The following is an 18,270-nucleotide window of genomic DNA, read 5'->3' on the forward strand; positions in this document are numbered from 1 at the left end:
GAATTTCCTTTGTCTGATGTCAAACATCTCTGCTCTTTTGCCTCTTGGCCACCTTTACTTCTTGGAGAAATTCTATTCCCGTCCTTCAACCATTCCTAAACCAGTTTGCTGGGTTTTGCTGTTTGCTTTATAAATATCCATCTAGTCTGGATATTAACCCTTGATCCTATATCTGACTTGTACCCATAGCATGGGGACTTTGTTGCTTATGGGTTTCGGTGACAGAAATTTTAAATTCCAATGGAGAGCATATCATCCACTCTTCTTTCCTCGCCTGAACATTTGGTGTCATGGCCAAGAAAGCACCAGCAAACCCAGTGTCATAGAGCTAGCTCTTGTTCCCCTTGTTTTCTTCTAAGACTTCTATCATTTTCATCCTCAAGCTTACATCCTTGATCCATCCCGAGTGCCTCTCCTTTTTGCTTGGAAAATGAAAGGTTTCTGGAAGCCCTTCCCTACCCCCCAGCCTCACAAGCTCATCTCATCACTCAGAACAGGCAGTAATGGGCACTTACCTACGCAAGTGTATTCAGAAGGAAGGGAGAATAGATACAGGGTAAACACACACTGCATCTTCCATAAGGACTTGTTTCTCCAGGTCATCCTGGGGCAATTGTAAGCATTCTGTGACTCTTAATAAGCAAGCACTCAGGTTTGTGCATATCACATACCTTCCATTTGACTGGTTAGCTAGGAGCAGGGCGTTGGGGGTGTTTTAAGCAAGCAGAAAAACCCTGGAACTGAAACTAAAGGCTCAGTCCCTGAAAGGCCATATACAGCCTTGTTACTGCCAGAGAGACACTTAGCCTAGCTGAACCTGTTGCCTCAACTTCAAAATAGAACAATCTCTTCCCTTTATGTAGAAGCTTCACAGATGGCAGCTCTTCTGCATATGCACCCCCTTTCATCTTCACAGGGAACCTGTGAAGAACGCAGGGCATGATGTAATTCCTCTCTATACTCAAGCTGAGGAAATGACTGCCCAGAGAAGTTAAGTGATTTGCCCAAGAATACTCAGCTAGTGAATGCCAGAAAGCTTTCCTAGGTCTAATAAGTCCCTTCCTACCTTGTCTTGGGTGGGAGACAAGTTGAGAATAGTGAGGACCCAGAAGAGAAAGTCTCTGGGGTTTTGTTGTTGTTTTGGTTGGTTTGTTTTTTGGGGTCTGGAGGGGTTGTTTTGGTTTGTTTGGATTTGGTTTTGGTTTGGTTTGGTTTTTAGTGTTTGTGTTGATTAGAGGTGATCCTCATGACCCATAAAGACAAGAACAATATGATCTGGGTCAAAGAAGGAAGGTCACTCAGGACATCTGTGACCCGGACAGGAACAGCTGCTTTACTGGCTGACATTTGCTGAGGAGGGAGCTGGCTCCCAGGGAAATTTTTCACCTCAGACCTTGCTATGAGCAGAACAGAGACGCCAAGCTAGGCTCAGACAGCTGCCAGTTGCCTGCCCACCTCCACTGCCACAGCTGCTCCTGCCTCTCCCCCTCCCCCCAGTCCCCCACCCTGGCCCACTCTCCTCCACCCCCATGGCCCCACCATAGCTCACTCTCTGCCACCCCCTCTCCTCTCCTTTCAAAAGCATAATGAGTTTGATAAGAAATTGTCCCGTTAACAGGATTAGCCATGGAAATCTCCCATCCCCTCCCTTTCCCTCTGTAATACCCTCATCTCATGTCCTATAATTTTCTGCTGGTATCAGAGACTCCAGACCACCTCAGGGATATTAATACCTCCTTGTTCTTTGATCTTGTGACTTCTGATATGCTAGGATGCCACCACACACACACAGCTGCTGAGCCACCAGACTTGTGGGTAAATTACAGCAGGCCATAGGCCCTCTCCTCCTGAGTCAGCCACTCCTGGGGTTTCTTGTAGTCCTAGAGATAGTGATTATCTCCAATGGAGGAGCCAGAGAGGCAGGGCCACAGCTGGGGCAGAGAAATAATGGAACAATGTCTTCAATCCACCCTGTGGTTGTTCATCTTTATTGTCGGCTTGACTGGCTTTGAAATCGCCTAGGAGACACACTTCTGCTCATGTCTGTGAATGTATTTCCAAAGAGATTTAACTGAGGAGGGGAAACTCACCCTGAATTGGCAGGGGACAAAGCTTCCCATGGTCCAAAGTGAATAAAAGGGAAAGAAGAAAATGCCAAATTAAGCACCCACTTTCCTCTTCCTCTGCTTCCTGCTCCACTGAGATATGAGACCAGTCCCAGCCACATTCTCCTGCCAGCCACCTGCCACCCCGCTTTCCCCATGATGACGGACTTTATCCCCTTACACTATGAGCCCACAAAAAAATCCTCTTCCCTCAAGTTATATCTGCCAAGCATTTTTGTCCCAAGAACAAGGAAAGAAACCAGTATACAGTGTCAGTTACTATTCTGTTGCTGTGATAAGACGTTATGACCAAAGCCACTTACAAAAGAAAGCATTTAATTTTGACTTCAGGTTTCAAATGGGTAGTGCCCATGATGGCAGAGTGAAGGCAGAAGGCATGGTGGTGTGAACAGCTGACAGCAGGAAGGAGAGAGAGAGAGAGAGAGAGAGAGAGAGAGAGAGAGAGAGAGAGAGAGAGAACTGGGAACTGCTGGGTCTTTTGAAGCCTCAAACCCCACACCCAGTGACACACTGTCTTCAGTAAGGCCACGCCTCCTAATCCTTCAAGAATAATTCCACCAACAGGAGACTAAGTGTGCAAATATTTAGTATATTGGGCCATTCTCATTCAAATCACCATGCACCCTTTTCTTCAATTTCTACCTCATCCCTCACATGAGTCCCTAAGAAGGCTATAAGCAGAATACAGGACAAGGTTAGTTGGCAGCATGCATGAGGTGACCCAGCTTTAGATCTGGGCTTACTTCCTTGGCCTGGGACATACTTAGTGATTTACCTAACATCTCTGAGTCTTGTTTTTCTCATCTGTTCATTGGAGGGTAACACTGTCTGGTAAGGTCATAGTAGACATTCAGCCAAGGCTATTTACCTCCTCTGTTATTTCAGAACTGGAACTTCATAGGGGCAGGGACTTCAGATTTCCCAAAATACAGTGTCCCTAAACCCTTTTCTTTGCACCAACTCCCTCTAACCACATCCCTACAAGTCTCTGTCCCCTTACAGATGTTGAGGAAATGTGATGGCAAGCTCAACCAAAAGTGTTATTAGCAGAAATCTCAACCTATAGGGTATCAAATAAAAGAAGGTAACCAATGCCCCCCCAAGTCTTGGTGAGGACAGAGACGAGAGGAGTGCTGAGAAAGTGGTCAAGTCCACAGTAGTAGTCCTGGCCCAGGGGCAAGAGGACCTTGAGGCCCAGCCTTGGGTCAACAGAGCATGTTTAAGGAGACACAGGAGGCTGAGGCATGCAGAGCTTAGAGGAAGTGGGGAAATGCCAGAGTCGGGACAGCAAGGCCAGAGCTGATTCAGTGCTGAGTAGGATATATTTTCATGTTCAATGGCACAGAAAGTGTCAGGGAATGAGAGGTGGGAAACTGTGCATGCCCAGTGAATGAGCCAGAATCCAACTGTTGTATCTTTAAGGCTGCTGGTGCCACTCTGGATGATGAGGGTACCCCCCAGGATCTAGTGAGACCAGTGTCTCTACTTCATAAATGTCACAGCAGGCTAAGCATGGCAACTAATGCCTGTAATCCCAGAACTCAAGAGGCTGAGGCAGGAGGTTATATTTGACTTGGAGGCTAGCCTGGGATATAAAGTGAGACCCTATCTCTAAATAAATAAATACTAGCAGAGATCTGAAATTAGCCCTTACTTGTGAGCCCAGCTCCACGTGAAGCCTTCACTTACCCTACACAGGTCCTTTTTGTGACACCCTGACATGGCCATCACCGTCAACTACTAAAGTCAATAAACAAACACAGGGCATCTGAGCCAGGAACCATGGGTAAAATGAGGCCTCTGCCTGAAGAAAGATGGAGTTCAGCAGTCCAGGTCAAATCCCAATAGGGCATCCCCCAGTCATGTCATCTTGGGCTTGCTTCTGAAGCTCCAAAATCCTGGGTTTCTTGTTACAGAACAGAGAGATACCCCAAGCCTCTGGGGACTTATAGAGAGGGACAATAGAGAGGAAGGCAACTTTAAGCAAGTTTCACTTTTTGTGGTTTGTTACCTGTGGACAACCAGCATCTGCCTGTCCCAGAGGTCCTGCTGACATTCATCAGAAGGTCAACAGCAGCCTGAGGCTATGTCACGATGCCAGGAGCATTCACTTCCCCTCAGCTTGTCATGTGGGAACTGTCTCACATCATCACAGAAAGGGTGAACACAGTAGAATATATTTTAGGAGAGAAAAAAAAAAACTCATGTGACTTGCATTACAGACTCTTGTCATAATTTTATTTTATTATTATTATCATTAATCTTTATTTATAAATCATATACATGTATGGTATAGGTAGAATCAGTTGCCATCCAGCTTCAGACTTCTACGGGGAGTAGGGGGCCTGCTTAGAACGCCTCCCCTCAGATAAAGGAAGACAACTACATTCTATAACACCATGATGGATGCATAGTGGAAACAGACCAATAAGAGAAATGTTCTCCTTCTCCTCTCCCACCCACTGACACCCAGGAAGACAAGACATCATGCAAAAACTGTAAAATTCCACACTAAGTGTCAGCTTCATGATGAAAGCCAGGTAAGGATTCAGTTACTCCAGCTGGAGGGGTGGAAGAGATAGCACCACACAGAGGCATGGAAAGGCTGTTTGGGAGCTGTCTGAACAAGATGCCCGAGAGTGCATAGAGACAGGAAGACAGTAGGAGTGCAGGACAACTGAGACCCAGCATGTGTGTATCTGAATCCTTTCGGTACGCCTGTCTTACTTTGAGATTTGGAAAGATACATGCAGGTAGGCCTGTACACAGTTCTGCCTTTGCTCAGGAGGTCCCTGGTGGGCCTGCCCAGCCGGGTGGGCGCTGCACATGATCATTCATGCAAATGCCAAAAGCCCCCCACTGTCAAAAGAAGAGAACTGTGAAGGTTCTGAGTAGAGGACTATGGGATGTATGAGTGATCTGAGACCAACAGGTCATGTGGTCACCATACGAAGTGGACATTGAGTGGAATCCCTTTCCTGTTGGTCGTGATTTTGACAGCATCACGGATGGAACAATCAAAGTTTGTCCCTAGGGCAAGTGCTTTGACTTGGGACCTCTCTAATCTCTGAATGGTACTGATACTAGCGCAATTAAGGATAAGGAAGAAGAGTCCAAGGGGTCAGGTAGCTGTGTGAGGCCATACAATGGAACCAAAGTCTATCTGACTTCAGCACCGAAGCCAAAGACTTACCACAGAGTAAAGAGGCCATGCTTCCTGCACTCATTCATCCATTCATTCATTTGATCCACAATATATTTTAGCGCCATCACAAAAGCAGCATGACTGCAGCTGAGGCCAACGCGGGGACAGGAGATGGCCCCTGCCATCCTGTGGAGTCCATAGTTGTCCACTGACACACATCAGGCTTTCCCGGCTGCTTAGCTAAGGCTATGGTGGGAACTAGGAAACAGAGACATGTGACCCCATGCAGTTGTTTTTGTGCTTTAGAGGCTCCACCCACTGTCATAGCTCGTCCCTGCAGGGTATAGACACTGGAGACTATGAAGCAGGCAGACCCTAGCGTGGCAAATTGGGAAACATATAGACAGAAAGGCAGGAGGTCTCCCTGCCACCATAGTGCCCTTGAAACAACACAGGGACTGATGTTCAATGGCTTCCAGAGGTCATGATGCTGTGTTCCTCTTAACTGCATGCCCTCTGGAGCATGGTCAAACCAGTGTTCTCATTCCCAGTCATTGTCACCAACACACCAAAGAAAGTTAATGAAGCAGAGGCAGAAATGAGCACCCGGAAGGCACAATACTGCAGCAGCCACCGCTTCCTGCAAGGGGGTGAGAGGTGGTTATTCCCACTCCAGAGGGACTGAGGGTCCAGTAGGGGTTGAGAGTCCTCATGACACTTGCCTCTAGCTCACAGGGCTAAAAAAATGACAGAGCCCACTCTTCCGGCTGTTTCTAGTACTTCCTTGGCTATATGATCTGGTCAGAATTCTCCTCCATGACCAGGCATGGTGGGGGTTCAGCTGAGCAATCTATGACATCTTGAAGAAGCCTGCATTGTGTCTGGGAATCTGAAAATGACTGAGAGACAGTGGTCAGGAACCACTGAGATCTGTCTGGGTCCCAGGGTGTAACTGTCTGGACAGGGAGAAGGGGTTCTACTTAGCTGGACTCTCAGAGAGGACTATGTGGACGCAAGAGGGAATGATGCCTTGGAAGTACTTGGTAAAAGTCTGGCTTTGATTTGGTCAGCACTAATCTTTGAGATTTTGCATAAGTTGTAGTGATTGGAATGATAGCTGTCCCCCATGGTCTCCACAAGTTGATGGTGCTATCTGATGAGGCAGAGGGGGCGTGACCTCGCTAGAGGAAGTATATCACTCAGGGTGGGCTTTGAGATTTCAAAGACTTGCACCATCCCTGGTTTCCTCTCTGGCTTCCGGCTCATGGTTTAAAATGTGAACTCCCAGCTTCCTACTCCAGACACCATGCCTGCCTACTCCAGACACCATAGAGATGGTGATGGGCTCTGATCCCTCTGGAGCCATAAACCCAAAGAAACCTTCCTGCTATGAGTTGCCTTGGTCATGGTATTTCAGCACAGCAATAGAAAGCTGATAGGCTGCCTGCTGTAGGCAGCAGCAAGGATCAAATAAGATAAGAAGTAGTGTATTGGCTGTGGCCAGCACCCATTCCATTACATTGGGGCTGTACTACAGAGCTAGACCCACCCATCCTGACCCTGGGGGCAAACATTCTAGGGAGCGCTCAGTCTCCGGTGAACCAGTCTTGGCCCTGTGCAGAGATGTGGGAGGGCCTCCTGGAGGCAGAGGACCCAGGTCTTAGACTATCAGGGTGAACTATGATGAGCAGTGGTGGGAGGATCCTACATAGCACCAAGCCTGGGAGGGGGAGAACTGGCACAATGAAGAACCAGAGATGGGGGACTATCCTGCTAAGGATTCTTATCTATATCAACAACCATAGGAAGCCATGGCAGTTCTCAGGGTGAGCACATGTCCACTTTAACAGTACCTGGCCACAGCAAAGAGAATGGATTAGATGCCACCATCAGCAGGAAGGCACAAAGTAGGTTCTTGGTATGTGACAGCCATAGCCCTTACAATGCTACCTGGGGAAGGGCAGAGCCTGCCCACCGAGGATGGAATCAGGGATCAGGGCCCATGGGTGCCAGGCCAGGGGTAGGAATAGAACCCCTCTTCTCCTTTCTTACCCACCTAGAATTGGTCCTTCAGAGAAGGGGCAGGGGACAGAGGGCAGAGCCAAACTCTGTAGGTAAGGGCCTGCAGACACCTCCTCGGAGGGACAATGGGCTGTCCTTCCTGGCTGCCCTTGGCTATGAGAGTTCTATGGGATGGAGGCAGCTTCTCCCATTGCGATAGCAGCAGATCCCATTAAGCTCCAAGAGTCTCTGGCACATGGGAACACACAGAGCGAGGAGCTATAAAGCCCCTGGCAGGGAGCATAAAAGTAGGGTGAAGACTCTGGGAGGTTGGAGGCTGTCGCCCCTGGCTGGGCTCTGCCATGTGCAGCGGATGAGGACGAGGAATAAAGAGGCTTATTTCAGCACCCTGTTATTATGGCATCTTGTTTTCATAGTTTGTTCAACAGACCTCTCTCCCGCTCCCCCTCCCCATGAGCTCTCTCTCTGTCTCTCTCTTTTTCATCTTCCTCTCTCAGCAAATCCATTTAAATGCAATTCTATTCTTAAAGCGCCCCTCTCATGCATGTCTAATGAATGTCAGGGAGCCGCTATTACAATGGGGCCGAGGAGGGTCCAATCCGCACTGTGTATACAAGTCATTTGAAAGGAAGCCTGGGAGCGCTCCAGTTTTATTACAGCATAATTAGAAATAAAATCTTGTTGCAATAGGAGAGTGAGAGATGTGTGCTAATCCTGGTGCAGAGAAAAGGATTCTGGGAAAAAGAAGAAACTGGTTGCTGTATCTGCCCCTTCCAAGGTTGTGTCTTGGCTGTCCCTCTTCAGACCTGGTCTTCAGGCCCTGGGGTCCCCCCACACTCCACACTACCTAGGGCTTTCCACAGGACAGTGCTGAACACTTCTGTAAGTCAGTGGCCCAAGTGGCAGTCTGCCTGGATCCTAGTGAAGTAGATCCAGCCCATCCCCACCCAACCCCTGCCACCAGTAAGTCCCCCCACACCGTATATACTTAAAGACCACTCTGTAAACAGTGAGGTGACAGTGGTAGTTGATAAAGCCTGGAGTTGGAGGCTGAGACCCAGGTCTTGATCTGAACTCTCCACTTCCCAGAGTCACCAGAGATCATTTGCTTAATGTACTGAACACCTGTTGTCTTTCAGCCACCATGTTAGGCACATTCATTAGTTCATTTACTTCTAACAGGGAATGGATTCAGAAAGTTCAAGAACTTCCTGTACCTTCCAGCTAGAAAGTGGAGCATGGTTTGAGGCCCAGCCCTTTGACTCCTGTCACTGCTGTTGATGTACTGGGTCCTTCAGTGACATTTGCTATTGGACCCAAAAGCAATGATGATGAGCATGTGGAAGCTGACACGTCCCTCTGACATGGGAACCAGGAGTTTGTGAGTGATGCCAGCACCATCACAGGGCTGTTATATCTGTGTGGAAAGTGACTGTCACCCAGGATTGTAAAGATTAGCTCCCGCCTTCTGCAGCCCTTGAATAGAGATGGAGTTTGAAGAGTTGAGCCTGCCATCCTTGCCTGGACAGTGGAGGGCAGACCTTTAAATCCCTAGGAAAGTGAGACTTGGAAGACACATTCCAGAGCAACTGGTATCTTTCTTCACTCAGCAGTCAGGGAAACTGAGGCCCACGAGGTTAATGAAAGCTTGTCTGAACTCACACAGCCAACTAGAAGCCAGGTTTCTCATCTCCCAGCCCAGTGGGCTCAATTCTGCCGTGCCTGTCTCCACATAAGTGCTTCCCATAGGTGACATCCCTTAGTGCTGGACACTTTTCCAGCAAAGTGTCCTTATTTCCCAGAGCTCCATGGCTAAATGGAAGGTCAGCCAAACCCAGAGCTAGGCTTGCCTCAGGGCTGGATGCAACAGGAGACAAGACAGCTCAGGGGATAGCTCTGTGACCCTCTAGCCTTGCAGGAGAAACTGAGTCTGAATGAGACCCTGTAGGGACTGTGTCAGCATTCCTTCATAGTCAGCCACGTGCTCCCTTAGCACAGAAGCAGTACAGGTGTAATGAAAGAGGTTGCTCCCCCGACACCCCCACCCCACCACACTGCCTGGGAATACTTGGTGTTGTTGCTTTGCAGCCCCCATTATGGGCCTGGCATGCCCAGCCTGGTCTTGCACTTAAGATAAATATGAGACCGTGGTGTCTACACTAGTCCTCGGGATCCCCTGGTCCAGAAAGCAGGGATCCAGGCCTGCTCATTTCCACATGGAGACTGTTCCTCTGCAAAACCCTCTCTAGCCAGAACCTGCCAGCTCCAACTCCAGTTTCTGGCTGTGTATGTCCCACCTGCATTTGCATGACCCAAGACCTACCTCTTATCCACATAGTCTCTTCCTGCCTCAGGTACATTCACTGAGGCTGCTCAATTCAATAGGACAGCAGATAGGTCTCTCCTGACACCTCCACTTTGGTCCAGACTATACTCTGCCTCACTTTCCTGTGCAGTGATGGACAAGAGAATGCAAATAAGGCCCTGCCTATGCTAAAAGGCCACCCCCAGGGAGGGTCCCTGCCCCCCTTGTCTTGAGTTATTGCTTTCTCTTTCACTGCCTCTCCTTTTCTCTGGGGTTCTGACCACCATACACATGGGAGGACTCAAACCGTGTTCTCCACCCATCCTCTGTCTTCACTCTCTAAACCCAACCTACAGAGTCTGATTCAGGATGTGTGCCTCCCCCCCCCTCCCGGCACCATGGTATGTACATTCATGGAGCAGCCCAGTGCCCTGAAAGTCAGTGCCAGAAGAGTCTCTTGGAAGTGACTTACCTGTACAGGTGAGGTAGGTAGGTGTAGGTGTTCTTGGGCCACCAAAGCATGATGGTACAGACCCTAACTAACTTATTCTCATGGTTTTAGTGTCTGGGAACCCAAGATCATGGACACATGTGCCTCAGGGTGTCTTTCTTGCTGGGCTTGTCACAAATTAAAAACTTTGGGGCTGGAGTGATGGCTCAGAAGTTAAGAGCACTGGCTGCTCTTCTGGAATTCCTGAGTTCAATTCCCAGCAACCACATGGTGGCTCACAACCATCTGTAATGAGATCTGGTGCCCTCTTCTGGCCTGCAGGGATACATGCAGACAGAATACTATATATAATAAATAAATCTTAAAAAACAAACAAACAAAAATAACCAAACTGGGGACTGGAGAGATGGCTCAGAGGTTAAAAGCACTGACTGCTCTTCCAGAGGTCCTAAGTTCAATTCCCAGCAACCACATGGTGACTCACTACCATCCATTATGAGATCTGGTGCCCTCTTCTGGTGTGCAGATATACATGGAAGCAGAATGTTGTATACATAATAAATAAATAAAATCTTTTAAAAAATAACCAAACCTCTGTGAGCTCAACCTGGATCCCTTGCCAAGTCAAGATGCACAGCACCCATGAGGGATACTCAAGTGGCTGCCTTGGGTACAGGTCTGAAGCACCTCCTGTCACATCCACGAGACAGAGGATTCCCAGGCCTCTCTCTACCTTGAGCATCAGGTTCAGGCCTTAGAGGTACAACCATGCTGGAAAAGGGCACCACCATCATTCTGCAGCATTTAAGCTTGATTTTACTTCACAAAACTGAAACTCTGTGCTCACTAACTACAGCACCCCTTTCCCTTTCTCCAAGCCTTGTCACTAGCCACTCTGTCTCTATATGGGTGACTACTCCAAAAACCTCATCCGAATGGATATGCAGCATATTTGTCTTTTGGGATATGGCTTCTTTTGCTTGTATCATGATGTCCTCAGAGTTCATCCATGTTGAAAAAAGAATCAGAATGTCCATGCTTTTCAAGGCTGAGTAATATTCCAAAGTATGTATAGCATATGATTGGTTTGTCCTCTCTTCTCTCGTCGAATCCTCTTGGCTGTTGTGATCAATGCTGCTATGAGTAAGTGAACAAACATTTTGTGGCCCTGCTTCATGTCCCTTTTACAAGTGGAATGGCAAGGTCATGGGGGAACTATTTGTTTGTTTATTCTTGATAAACTTCTATCTTGCTTAGTCTTGACTTTCACGTGCTTGAAACAATAATCACAATATAATCCCAGCATTTGGGAGGCTAAGACAGAAGGATCCCTATGAATGTGGGGTCATCCTGGGATGCATAAGGAGTTTCAGGCCAGCCTGAGCTCAAGATTGAGACCCTACCTCAAACAAATGAAAGTCCAATGGGTTCAGTAGATGCAGAGGTGAGTTGTGGTAGATGCAGGCACTCTCAGAAACCTGGAAGGGCTTCCTGGAGGAGATGAGTGTGCAGCTAGCATCAGACTTTGTCACTTCCTCCAGAGATTGCTCGCTCATCCAGGAAATCTCTGCTGAGTGTCTATGATGTAGCAAACACTGCTGTCACATTGGGTAAAACAGTGTCCCACTGAGGAATTCTCACTAATGCGTCAGGTGATCTGCCTGGATTGAAAGCATCACTCTGGGTGGGGGTTGGGGACAGGCTGGGGAGGCAAAGGTGGAAGCAGGGCTGGGGTGGGGGATGCAGAGCCTATCCTATTTCTGCAGAGGCTGTGGCAGGGTCTGCACAGTCTACTCCCTCCCTCAGCCTCCTGTGGTGTCCCTGATGCCTCCCAGAGGGCAGGGAACACGACACCACCTCCTCAGACGCTGGCTTCTCCTGTCAAGCCCTCTGGCTATCATGGAGTCTCCATCAATCAAGTCTCAGTAAATTCTGCAGCTGCAGGAGTCCCTGTGCACAGCTCTCTGACCTTCTGGGAGAAGACAGGAAAGTCACTGTCACCTAAACTTAGCACCTGTGCAAGGGAGGAGGGGCTTTGTGCTCTCAGACTCTTGCTCCCTGGCCTAGCTCTAAAAAGGTGTGAGGACCTGAGTTCAGATCATTAGTACCCACATAGAAAGCCAGGCATAGCATGTGTACCTTAACCCCAGCACTGGGGGGACAGAAACAGATTCCCGGAGCTCAATGGCCTGACAACTTAGCTAGATTGGTAGCTCCCAGTTTAGTGAGACACCCAGACTCAAATGAGAGAGACAGACAGACATCCTGTATGGATTTCTGGTCTTTACATGCACTCATACTAACATGTACAACACACATACATAATACACGCATACATACATACATACATACACACACACACACACACACACACACACACACACACACACACACACACAAGACCTTACGGCAAGATTCCAGGATCCTACAAAGTGGCCAAAATCCAGGCCCACCTGTCTCCTCCATAAGATGTAGCCTGGAAGCCTGGTGGCCAGAGCCCTATCTAATTCCCCCACATTCCAGAGACCATGACCTGTGTTCTGTCCATTTCTCGTCCTCCTAAAGGAGAGTGGGGATGCCCATATGCAAGAGTCAAGAGTCCTTCCAACTGTTTCTGACTAAGGACTTCCCTGCTCCACAGGCCAGCATCTCCCAAAAGCTTATTTCCAAACCACCACACCCACAAGATCTGCAAAGCTCCCTGGGTGAAAATAGTGAACAAACATGGAGGGAACACTCCCCTGACCCTCTCCCTCCTCGAATGAATAAGCAGCAGAAGCTCTGAGAGAGGACACCCCGTGTCATGCCAGTGTCCCAGAGATGCCCATGCACAGGCTGTATGGCTTTATGAAGCAGACTTGCTGTACACACCCAGTTCTGCAGGCCTAGGTTGAGGTGTGGACAGAGTTGGTTTTCCAAAGGCACCAGGGAAGGGTCTTTCCAAGCTCTCAGCTTCCCTGGGTTACTGGTGATCCTTGTCAATTCTTGTCTGGGGATGCATCAGTTTGTCCTCCCGACATCTCTCCAGGGCATCCTCTGCGCCTGTGCACCTACATCTGCATTGCCCTCTTCTTGCCTAGAGTCTAACAGATGTTCAATAAATATTTAACTTTAGAAGGTCTGTCAAGGACACCAAAGAAGAGAATGACAAAATGGGCCAGGACATGCGGTGTGATAATAGAAAGAAGAAAAGGGTGCACTAACCACACACCTTTTCCCTGAACGAGAGCATGATGACAGGGGTGCCATATGACAAGGCGGAGTTTAAGATGAAGCACAGCTCCCTCTCCTGCTCTTCTATCCTAAGAGTGGGGTGACTCACAAGCAAAAACCCTCAGGGGTGCTACTGGCATTCACAGTGGTCACTCAGGTATCCAGCAACGAGGACCACACCAGCTTTGATGCTGTCAGCACCTCTCACGGAGGTATTAACTAGAAATCGAACAACACCTCCACCCATCCCTACAGCTACCTAAGCCATTCAAGTAGCCATGGGTCAGCTGCACTACTTTCCTGCAGAGAGACACCTCTTGCTTTTAGGAGGAGGAACCAAAGATGTAGATCATCTCCAGTCACCACCCTCTATGCCACAACAGCTACCAAATAGCATTGGAGGCCATCATATTATTGAATCCTGGCCTGGCTAAGGCCCACAGCTAGATATGTCTTCCCAGGGCTTAGCACACTGTTCAAGACTCTGGCTCTCTCCTCCATAGACTTCTTTAGCCTCCTGTCCCCAGCAGAGACCTCCCCCCCAACCTCCTCTTTTGATTCTCGTCAAACATGCAAACCACTGTAGCTGAGCCCCACCCCTCAAAAAGAGATTAACATAATATCCCTGATTTCTCCTTCCCCTCTCACACTGTGCATCTCTGGGCTGTAGCCTGTCTTTGTTTCAGTGGGAGCAAAACACTGTGTCTGGAAAAAAAAAGACACAGAGAGAGACAGAGGGAGAGGGAGAGAAAAAAAACACGCTACTGCAATTAAATATGCACAGGGGGGAAGGGAGGGGAAAATGAGGACAATGAAGGATGGGAAACATCCGATGCAGCAGCTGCTGGTTGCTATAGAAACCCAGATCCCCACCAGCATCAGCATCACCCCACCCACCCTCCACTCTGGGTGCAGAATCCCAGTAGCACAGGGCTATGTGGGTCCTGGGATGCTGGTGGCCAGGGCCACAGGATTCAGGCTGACCAGGGCTGGGGTACCTGTGTGCTGCTAACAGTGCTTTGATAACTGTCCTGGCTTCCCCTACAACTCCTCCCCATCCTCTGATCCATGGTGACACCCCACAGTAGCTCTGCACCCCAGTCCCAGTTACATACTAAATGTCCAGAGGGCTTTCACACTTGACTTTAGGATGTCACATCACTACCCAGGGGGTAGGGGTGAGGGTTCTGTCACCCGCCTTTCTCCCCTTTTTGACTTTGCCCATGGTGCTTCTCCCTGGGCACCCCAAGGAGGAGGGCTGCTGGTGTCCTTTGGATCAGCTTTGAGAACTCCCAATAAAAGGCAGTCAGACCATGGGATGACCTAGATGACTTAGGAGTAAGCCCAAAAGGGGACATGGAGGACAGTAACCAGCCGGGTCACATGGCTTAATCAGGGCTTTAGCTGACTGTGCTGCTTCCTTCCTCATACTATCTCACCAAAAAGTTAGCCCCATGCTATGTGAAGAGTGTTTTCCTTCCCTAGCTGGATCAGCAGAGTGTGATTTTTAGGGCTTCATACTTGGCAAAAAAAAGCTGTCCTGGGGCACTGTAGGGAAGAGTGGGGGAGGGTGGAGGAAGGAAGGGAGAAGTGATTAGGAGGATTGTAGTTAGACCAAATTTCATTCAGAAGAGCCCAGACTGATGAAGTTATTTAAAGCCATATTGAAGAAATAACTATGACAGGCTGGTGATCTGGCTCCATGAGTAAGAGTGCTCGCTGCCAAGCCTGGCAACCTGAGCCCAACCCCCAGAACACACATGATGGAAGAAGAGAACTGACTCTCACAATGTGTCCTTTGATCTACACACACACACACACACACACACCAATAAATATTTATTCGAGAGAAACCCAGAGAAACTTTTCAAAGATATTGTCAAGAACATTAAACTTGTCAGCCTGCAGTTTTGTGGCCTCTGAGGAGGAAAATGTCTTTTGCTTTCATCCTCACCTCTAGATTCTCAGAACTGAATTTACGGACCAGGGAAGTATTCATTCAGGAAAATGCTTGTCCGAGTTCAATCCCCAGAACCCATATAACAAAGACCCTGATGTGGTGATGCTCACTAGTAATCCCAGCTCCAGAGAGGTGGAGACAAGCAGGTCCCTAGAGCTCACTGACCAACCAGACGGGCCTACATGGTGAGTCCGAGGTCAGCGAGAACACTTTCTAAAAAAAAAGAGAGAAAGAAAGAAAGAAAGAAAGAAAGAAAGAAAGAAAGAAAGAAAAGCCAAGCAAGCAAAAAACCAAAGATGTGAACAGCTGCTGAGGAGGTCTACAAGAGTGTGAGTGCATGCATGTGTGCAAACACACACACACACACACACACACACACACACACACACACACGCACGCACTATCACCCCTAAGTGTATGCTTGGGGCATGCATGAAACATTCCTTATAGGGTAAGCCACAGCTAGAGCTCTGGGTTGAGGGAGGGACTGTGAGTCTGCCCCAGGTAAAGGGAAGCAGACCGCTGTAAGATCCAGTAGGTAGGATTCAGGGTTCATCCTAGAGCCTGTCATGCTGACCAGTTCATCTGGTGGCTTCGAATCACTCCCCTACTCTGACCCCATCCTTCCTGGATAAGCACTGTTATCTAAGGGTAATAGCGGAGCCCAGGTATGGCCCCAGACTGTCTGATCTCTTCTGTTCTCAGAGAGCAGAGTCCTCAGCTGCCACCAGCCTCTCCCTAGGCCAAAGCCACCTCTTCCCTTAAATCATCTCTCTTCAGCTCAGAGTTGAGGTTCACTGGGGAAACCACACAGAGAAGGCCACTCTGCTGTGGACAAGTTCAACAGCAACAGCCAAGTGAGTGCCCCACTGCTGGTCTACTCTGCTTTCCTGCCAAACCCTGATGGGGAACACCATAACAAAACCCCAGGGATGACAGTGAGGCAGGAACAGTGGCACCACAGTAAACACAACATTTGTCCCATGGCTGTTCATGACTGCTGGTGATGACTGTGTCTGCCTCTCCACAGCCCCCGTGCAGAAAGAATATTTAAGCTTGTGTTTCACTTAGAAGGAAGGCTGGGAGAACCCCCAGGTTCCTGGCCAGTGACTGATTGCAGTATGGGCCAGTCACTTCACTACACATTGGCTTCTTCCACTAAAGAAGAGACCAGCAATTCTAGGAGTCACTGGGCAATGAATGAGGAAGTTTTGCAGACTTTTCTCGAAGGGTAAGAAATGAGAGGACTCCTCCACAATGTATAAGCACTGTCAGCATGCAGACGTTTGATATAGCCAGCCTAGGTAGGAGTATCTGCACTTTATTGTATGTCTAAGGCTCAGGGAGCTAAGCAACACCCAAGATCGCAACAACGTTAGTAAGTAGAAAAACCCAATGGAGACACCACATTTATTCAGTCTGACTTAAAGCCCAATTTCTTGTCAGGTGTGGTGGCATATACTGCAATCCAGTGCTTCAAGACAGAGGCAGGAAGGTCCTGAGTTTGAGACCAGTCTGGGCTACATAAGGACTACAGTGAAAAAAAAAGTATCATTATTTCTCCTTGTCATTGTGTTGGTGTGTGGTTAAAAGCCTTGACTATTGGTGACAACACACCTATGAGGCCACACCACCTCCTCCCTGGTTTTCCCTACTGCCTTGGCTCAAGATAACTCCAGGCAGGTCACCTGCCAGTCAGAGCTGCCTCAGCCAGAAGTAACAGGCTCCACCTGGTTGTGTCTCCAGAAAACAGGTTTTTCATCACATCACACGGTGGGCTGTACATCTCAGACGTGCAGAAGGAAGACGCTCTCTCCACCTACCGCTGCATTACTAAGCACAAATACAGTGGGGAGACTCGGCAGAGCAACGGGGCTCGGCTCTCTGTGACAGGTAGGCTGCTTGCCCGGCGTGCGCTGACCCTCCATGGATACAGGATGCCTATGTATCCACTCTGAGAAAGAGAGCAGCAGTCATGGACATAGATACCATTGGACAAGACTTCATCTAGCTTGAGTCAAGTAATCTTGATGTAGGAGCTTTTCTAGAGGTATCTTCAGTGATCCTCTTGCCTTGGCTTCCCAAGTTCTGGGATCACAAGCATGTGTCACCACACCAAGTTTCTGATACTTTCCGACATGTGGGGTTTTCGGTTTGTCTGGTTTCATATAGTTTTGTCTTTTTGTTTTCTGAGACTGAGCCCTAAAAAGTCTGAGTGTTCAGACTGGCCTGATGATGCCCTTGAACTTCTGATTCTGCTGCCTCCACCTCCTGAGCACTGGGATTATAAATGAACCACCACTCCAGATCTATGCTAAGGGTCAAATCCAGAACTTCGTGCATGCTAGGCAAGCACGCCACCAAATTTATACCCTCAGCACCCAGTGTTTCCTATTGTATCCCATGCTACTTGGATTTTTCTCAGTGCTGATTGCAACCCACAGAACAGCTATCACAGCCTCCTGGGGAGTTTTGAGCTACAGTTTAAACATCCTTGCCTTGAGGAGGTAGGGTAGAATGGCTTCTAGAGGGAAGATGAACTCATAGAACCTCACTTTGTGGGAATTAAAACCACGAGGTAATGCCCCACTCCAGGCCCTGGAGAAGGACTCAGCCCCTCTGTCTGCTTCTGCCACCTGTGGCTTGCAGAGGTCAACCCTCATCAACAGGTGACTCCCCAGGACCCATCTCATATGGGTCCTGCATAGCTAAAAAAAACAAGATTCAGGGATCAGGAGTCAGTAACCAGGCAACACAGTTTGACCCCTTGTGTCTCTGATGTCTGGTCCTATGTGTGGCACACAATAGGTACCAAGTAAACATTTGTGGCATTAATGAGCACCAATGGAAATTGTGCTTCTGTGTGAGGGGATGACACTGGGCCAGAGCACAGACTGTGTGGTAGTGCTTCTGAATCTGCAGCCAATTCAGTGTGCTGCATTGGAGTGGTTTGCTTCCAAATTACAGGGCCTTGTTTGCATGGTGTTTTGCATCTCATTTGCATGCTTCTCATACAGTGCAGGGGTGGGAGGCCCAGAAACCTTCTCT

General features: G+C 48.6%; 1 protein-coding gene across 1 annotated transcript in view; it reads left to right on the top strand.

Moving 5' to 3' along the window:
• Positions 1-18,270, top strand: part of Dscaml1 (DS cell adhesion molecule like 1) — a 308,468-nt gene that overhangs the window by 201,132 nt on the left and 89,066 nt on the right. The window contains exon 2 of the mRNA XM_035444387.1: positions 16,969-17,115. Coding sequence (XP_035300278.1) covers positions 16,969-17,115 — 147 coding nt within the window. The remainder of the gene's footprint in view (positions 1-16,968; positions 17,116-18,270) is intronic.

This window comes from Cricetulus griseus, chromosome 4, assembly GCF_003668045.3.
Source record: "Cricetulus griseus strain 17A/GY chromosome 4, alternate assembly CriGri-PICRH-1.0, whole genome shotgun sequence".
NCBI lineage: Eukaryota > Metazoa > Chordata > Mammalia > Rodentia > Cricetidae > Cricetulus > Cricetulus griseus.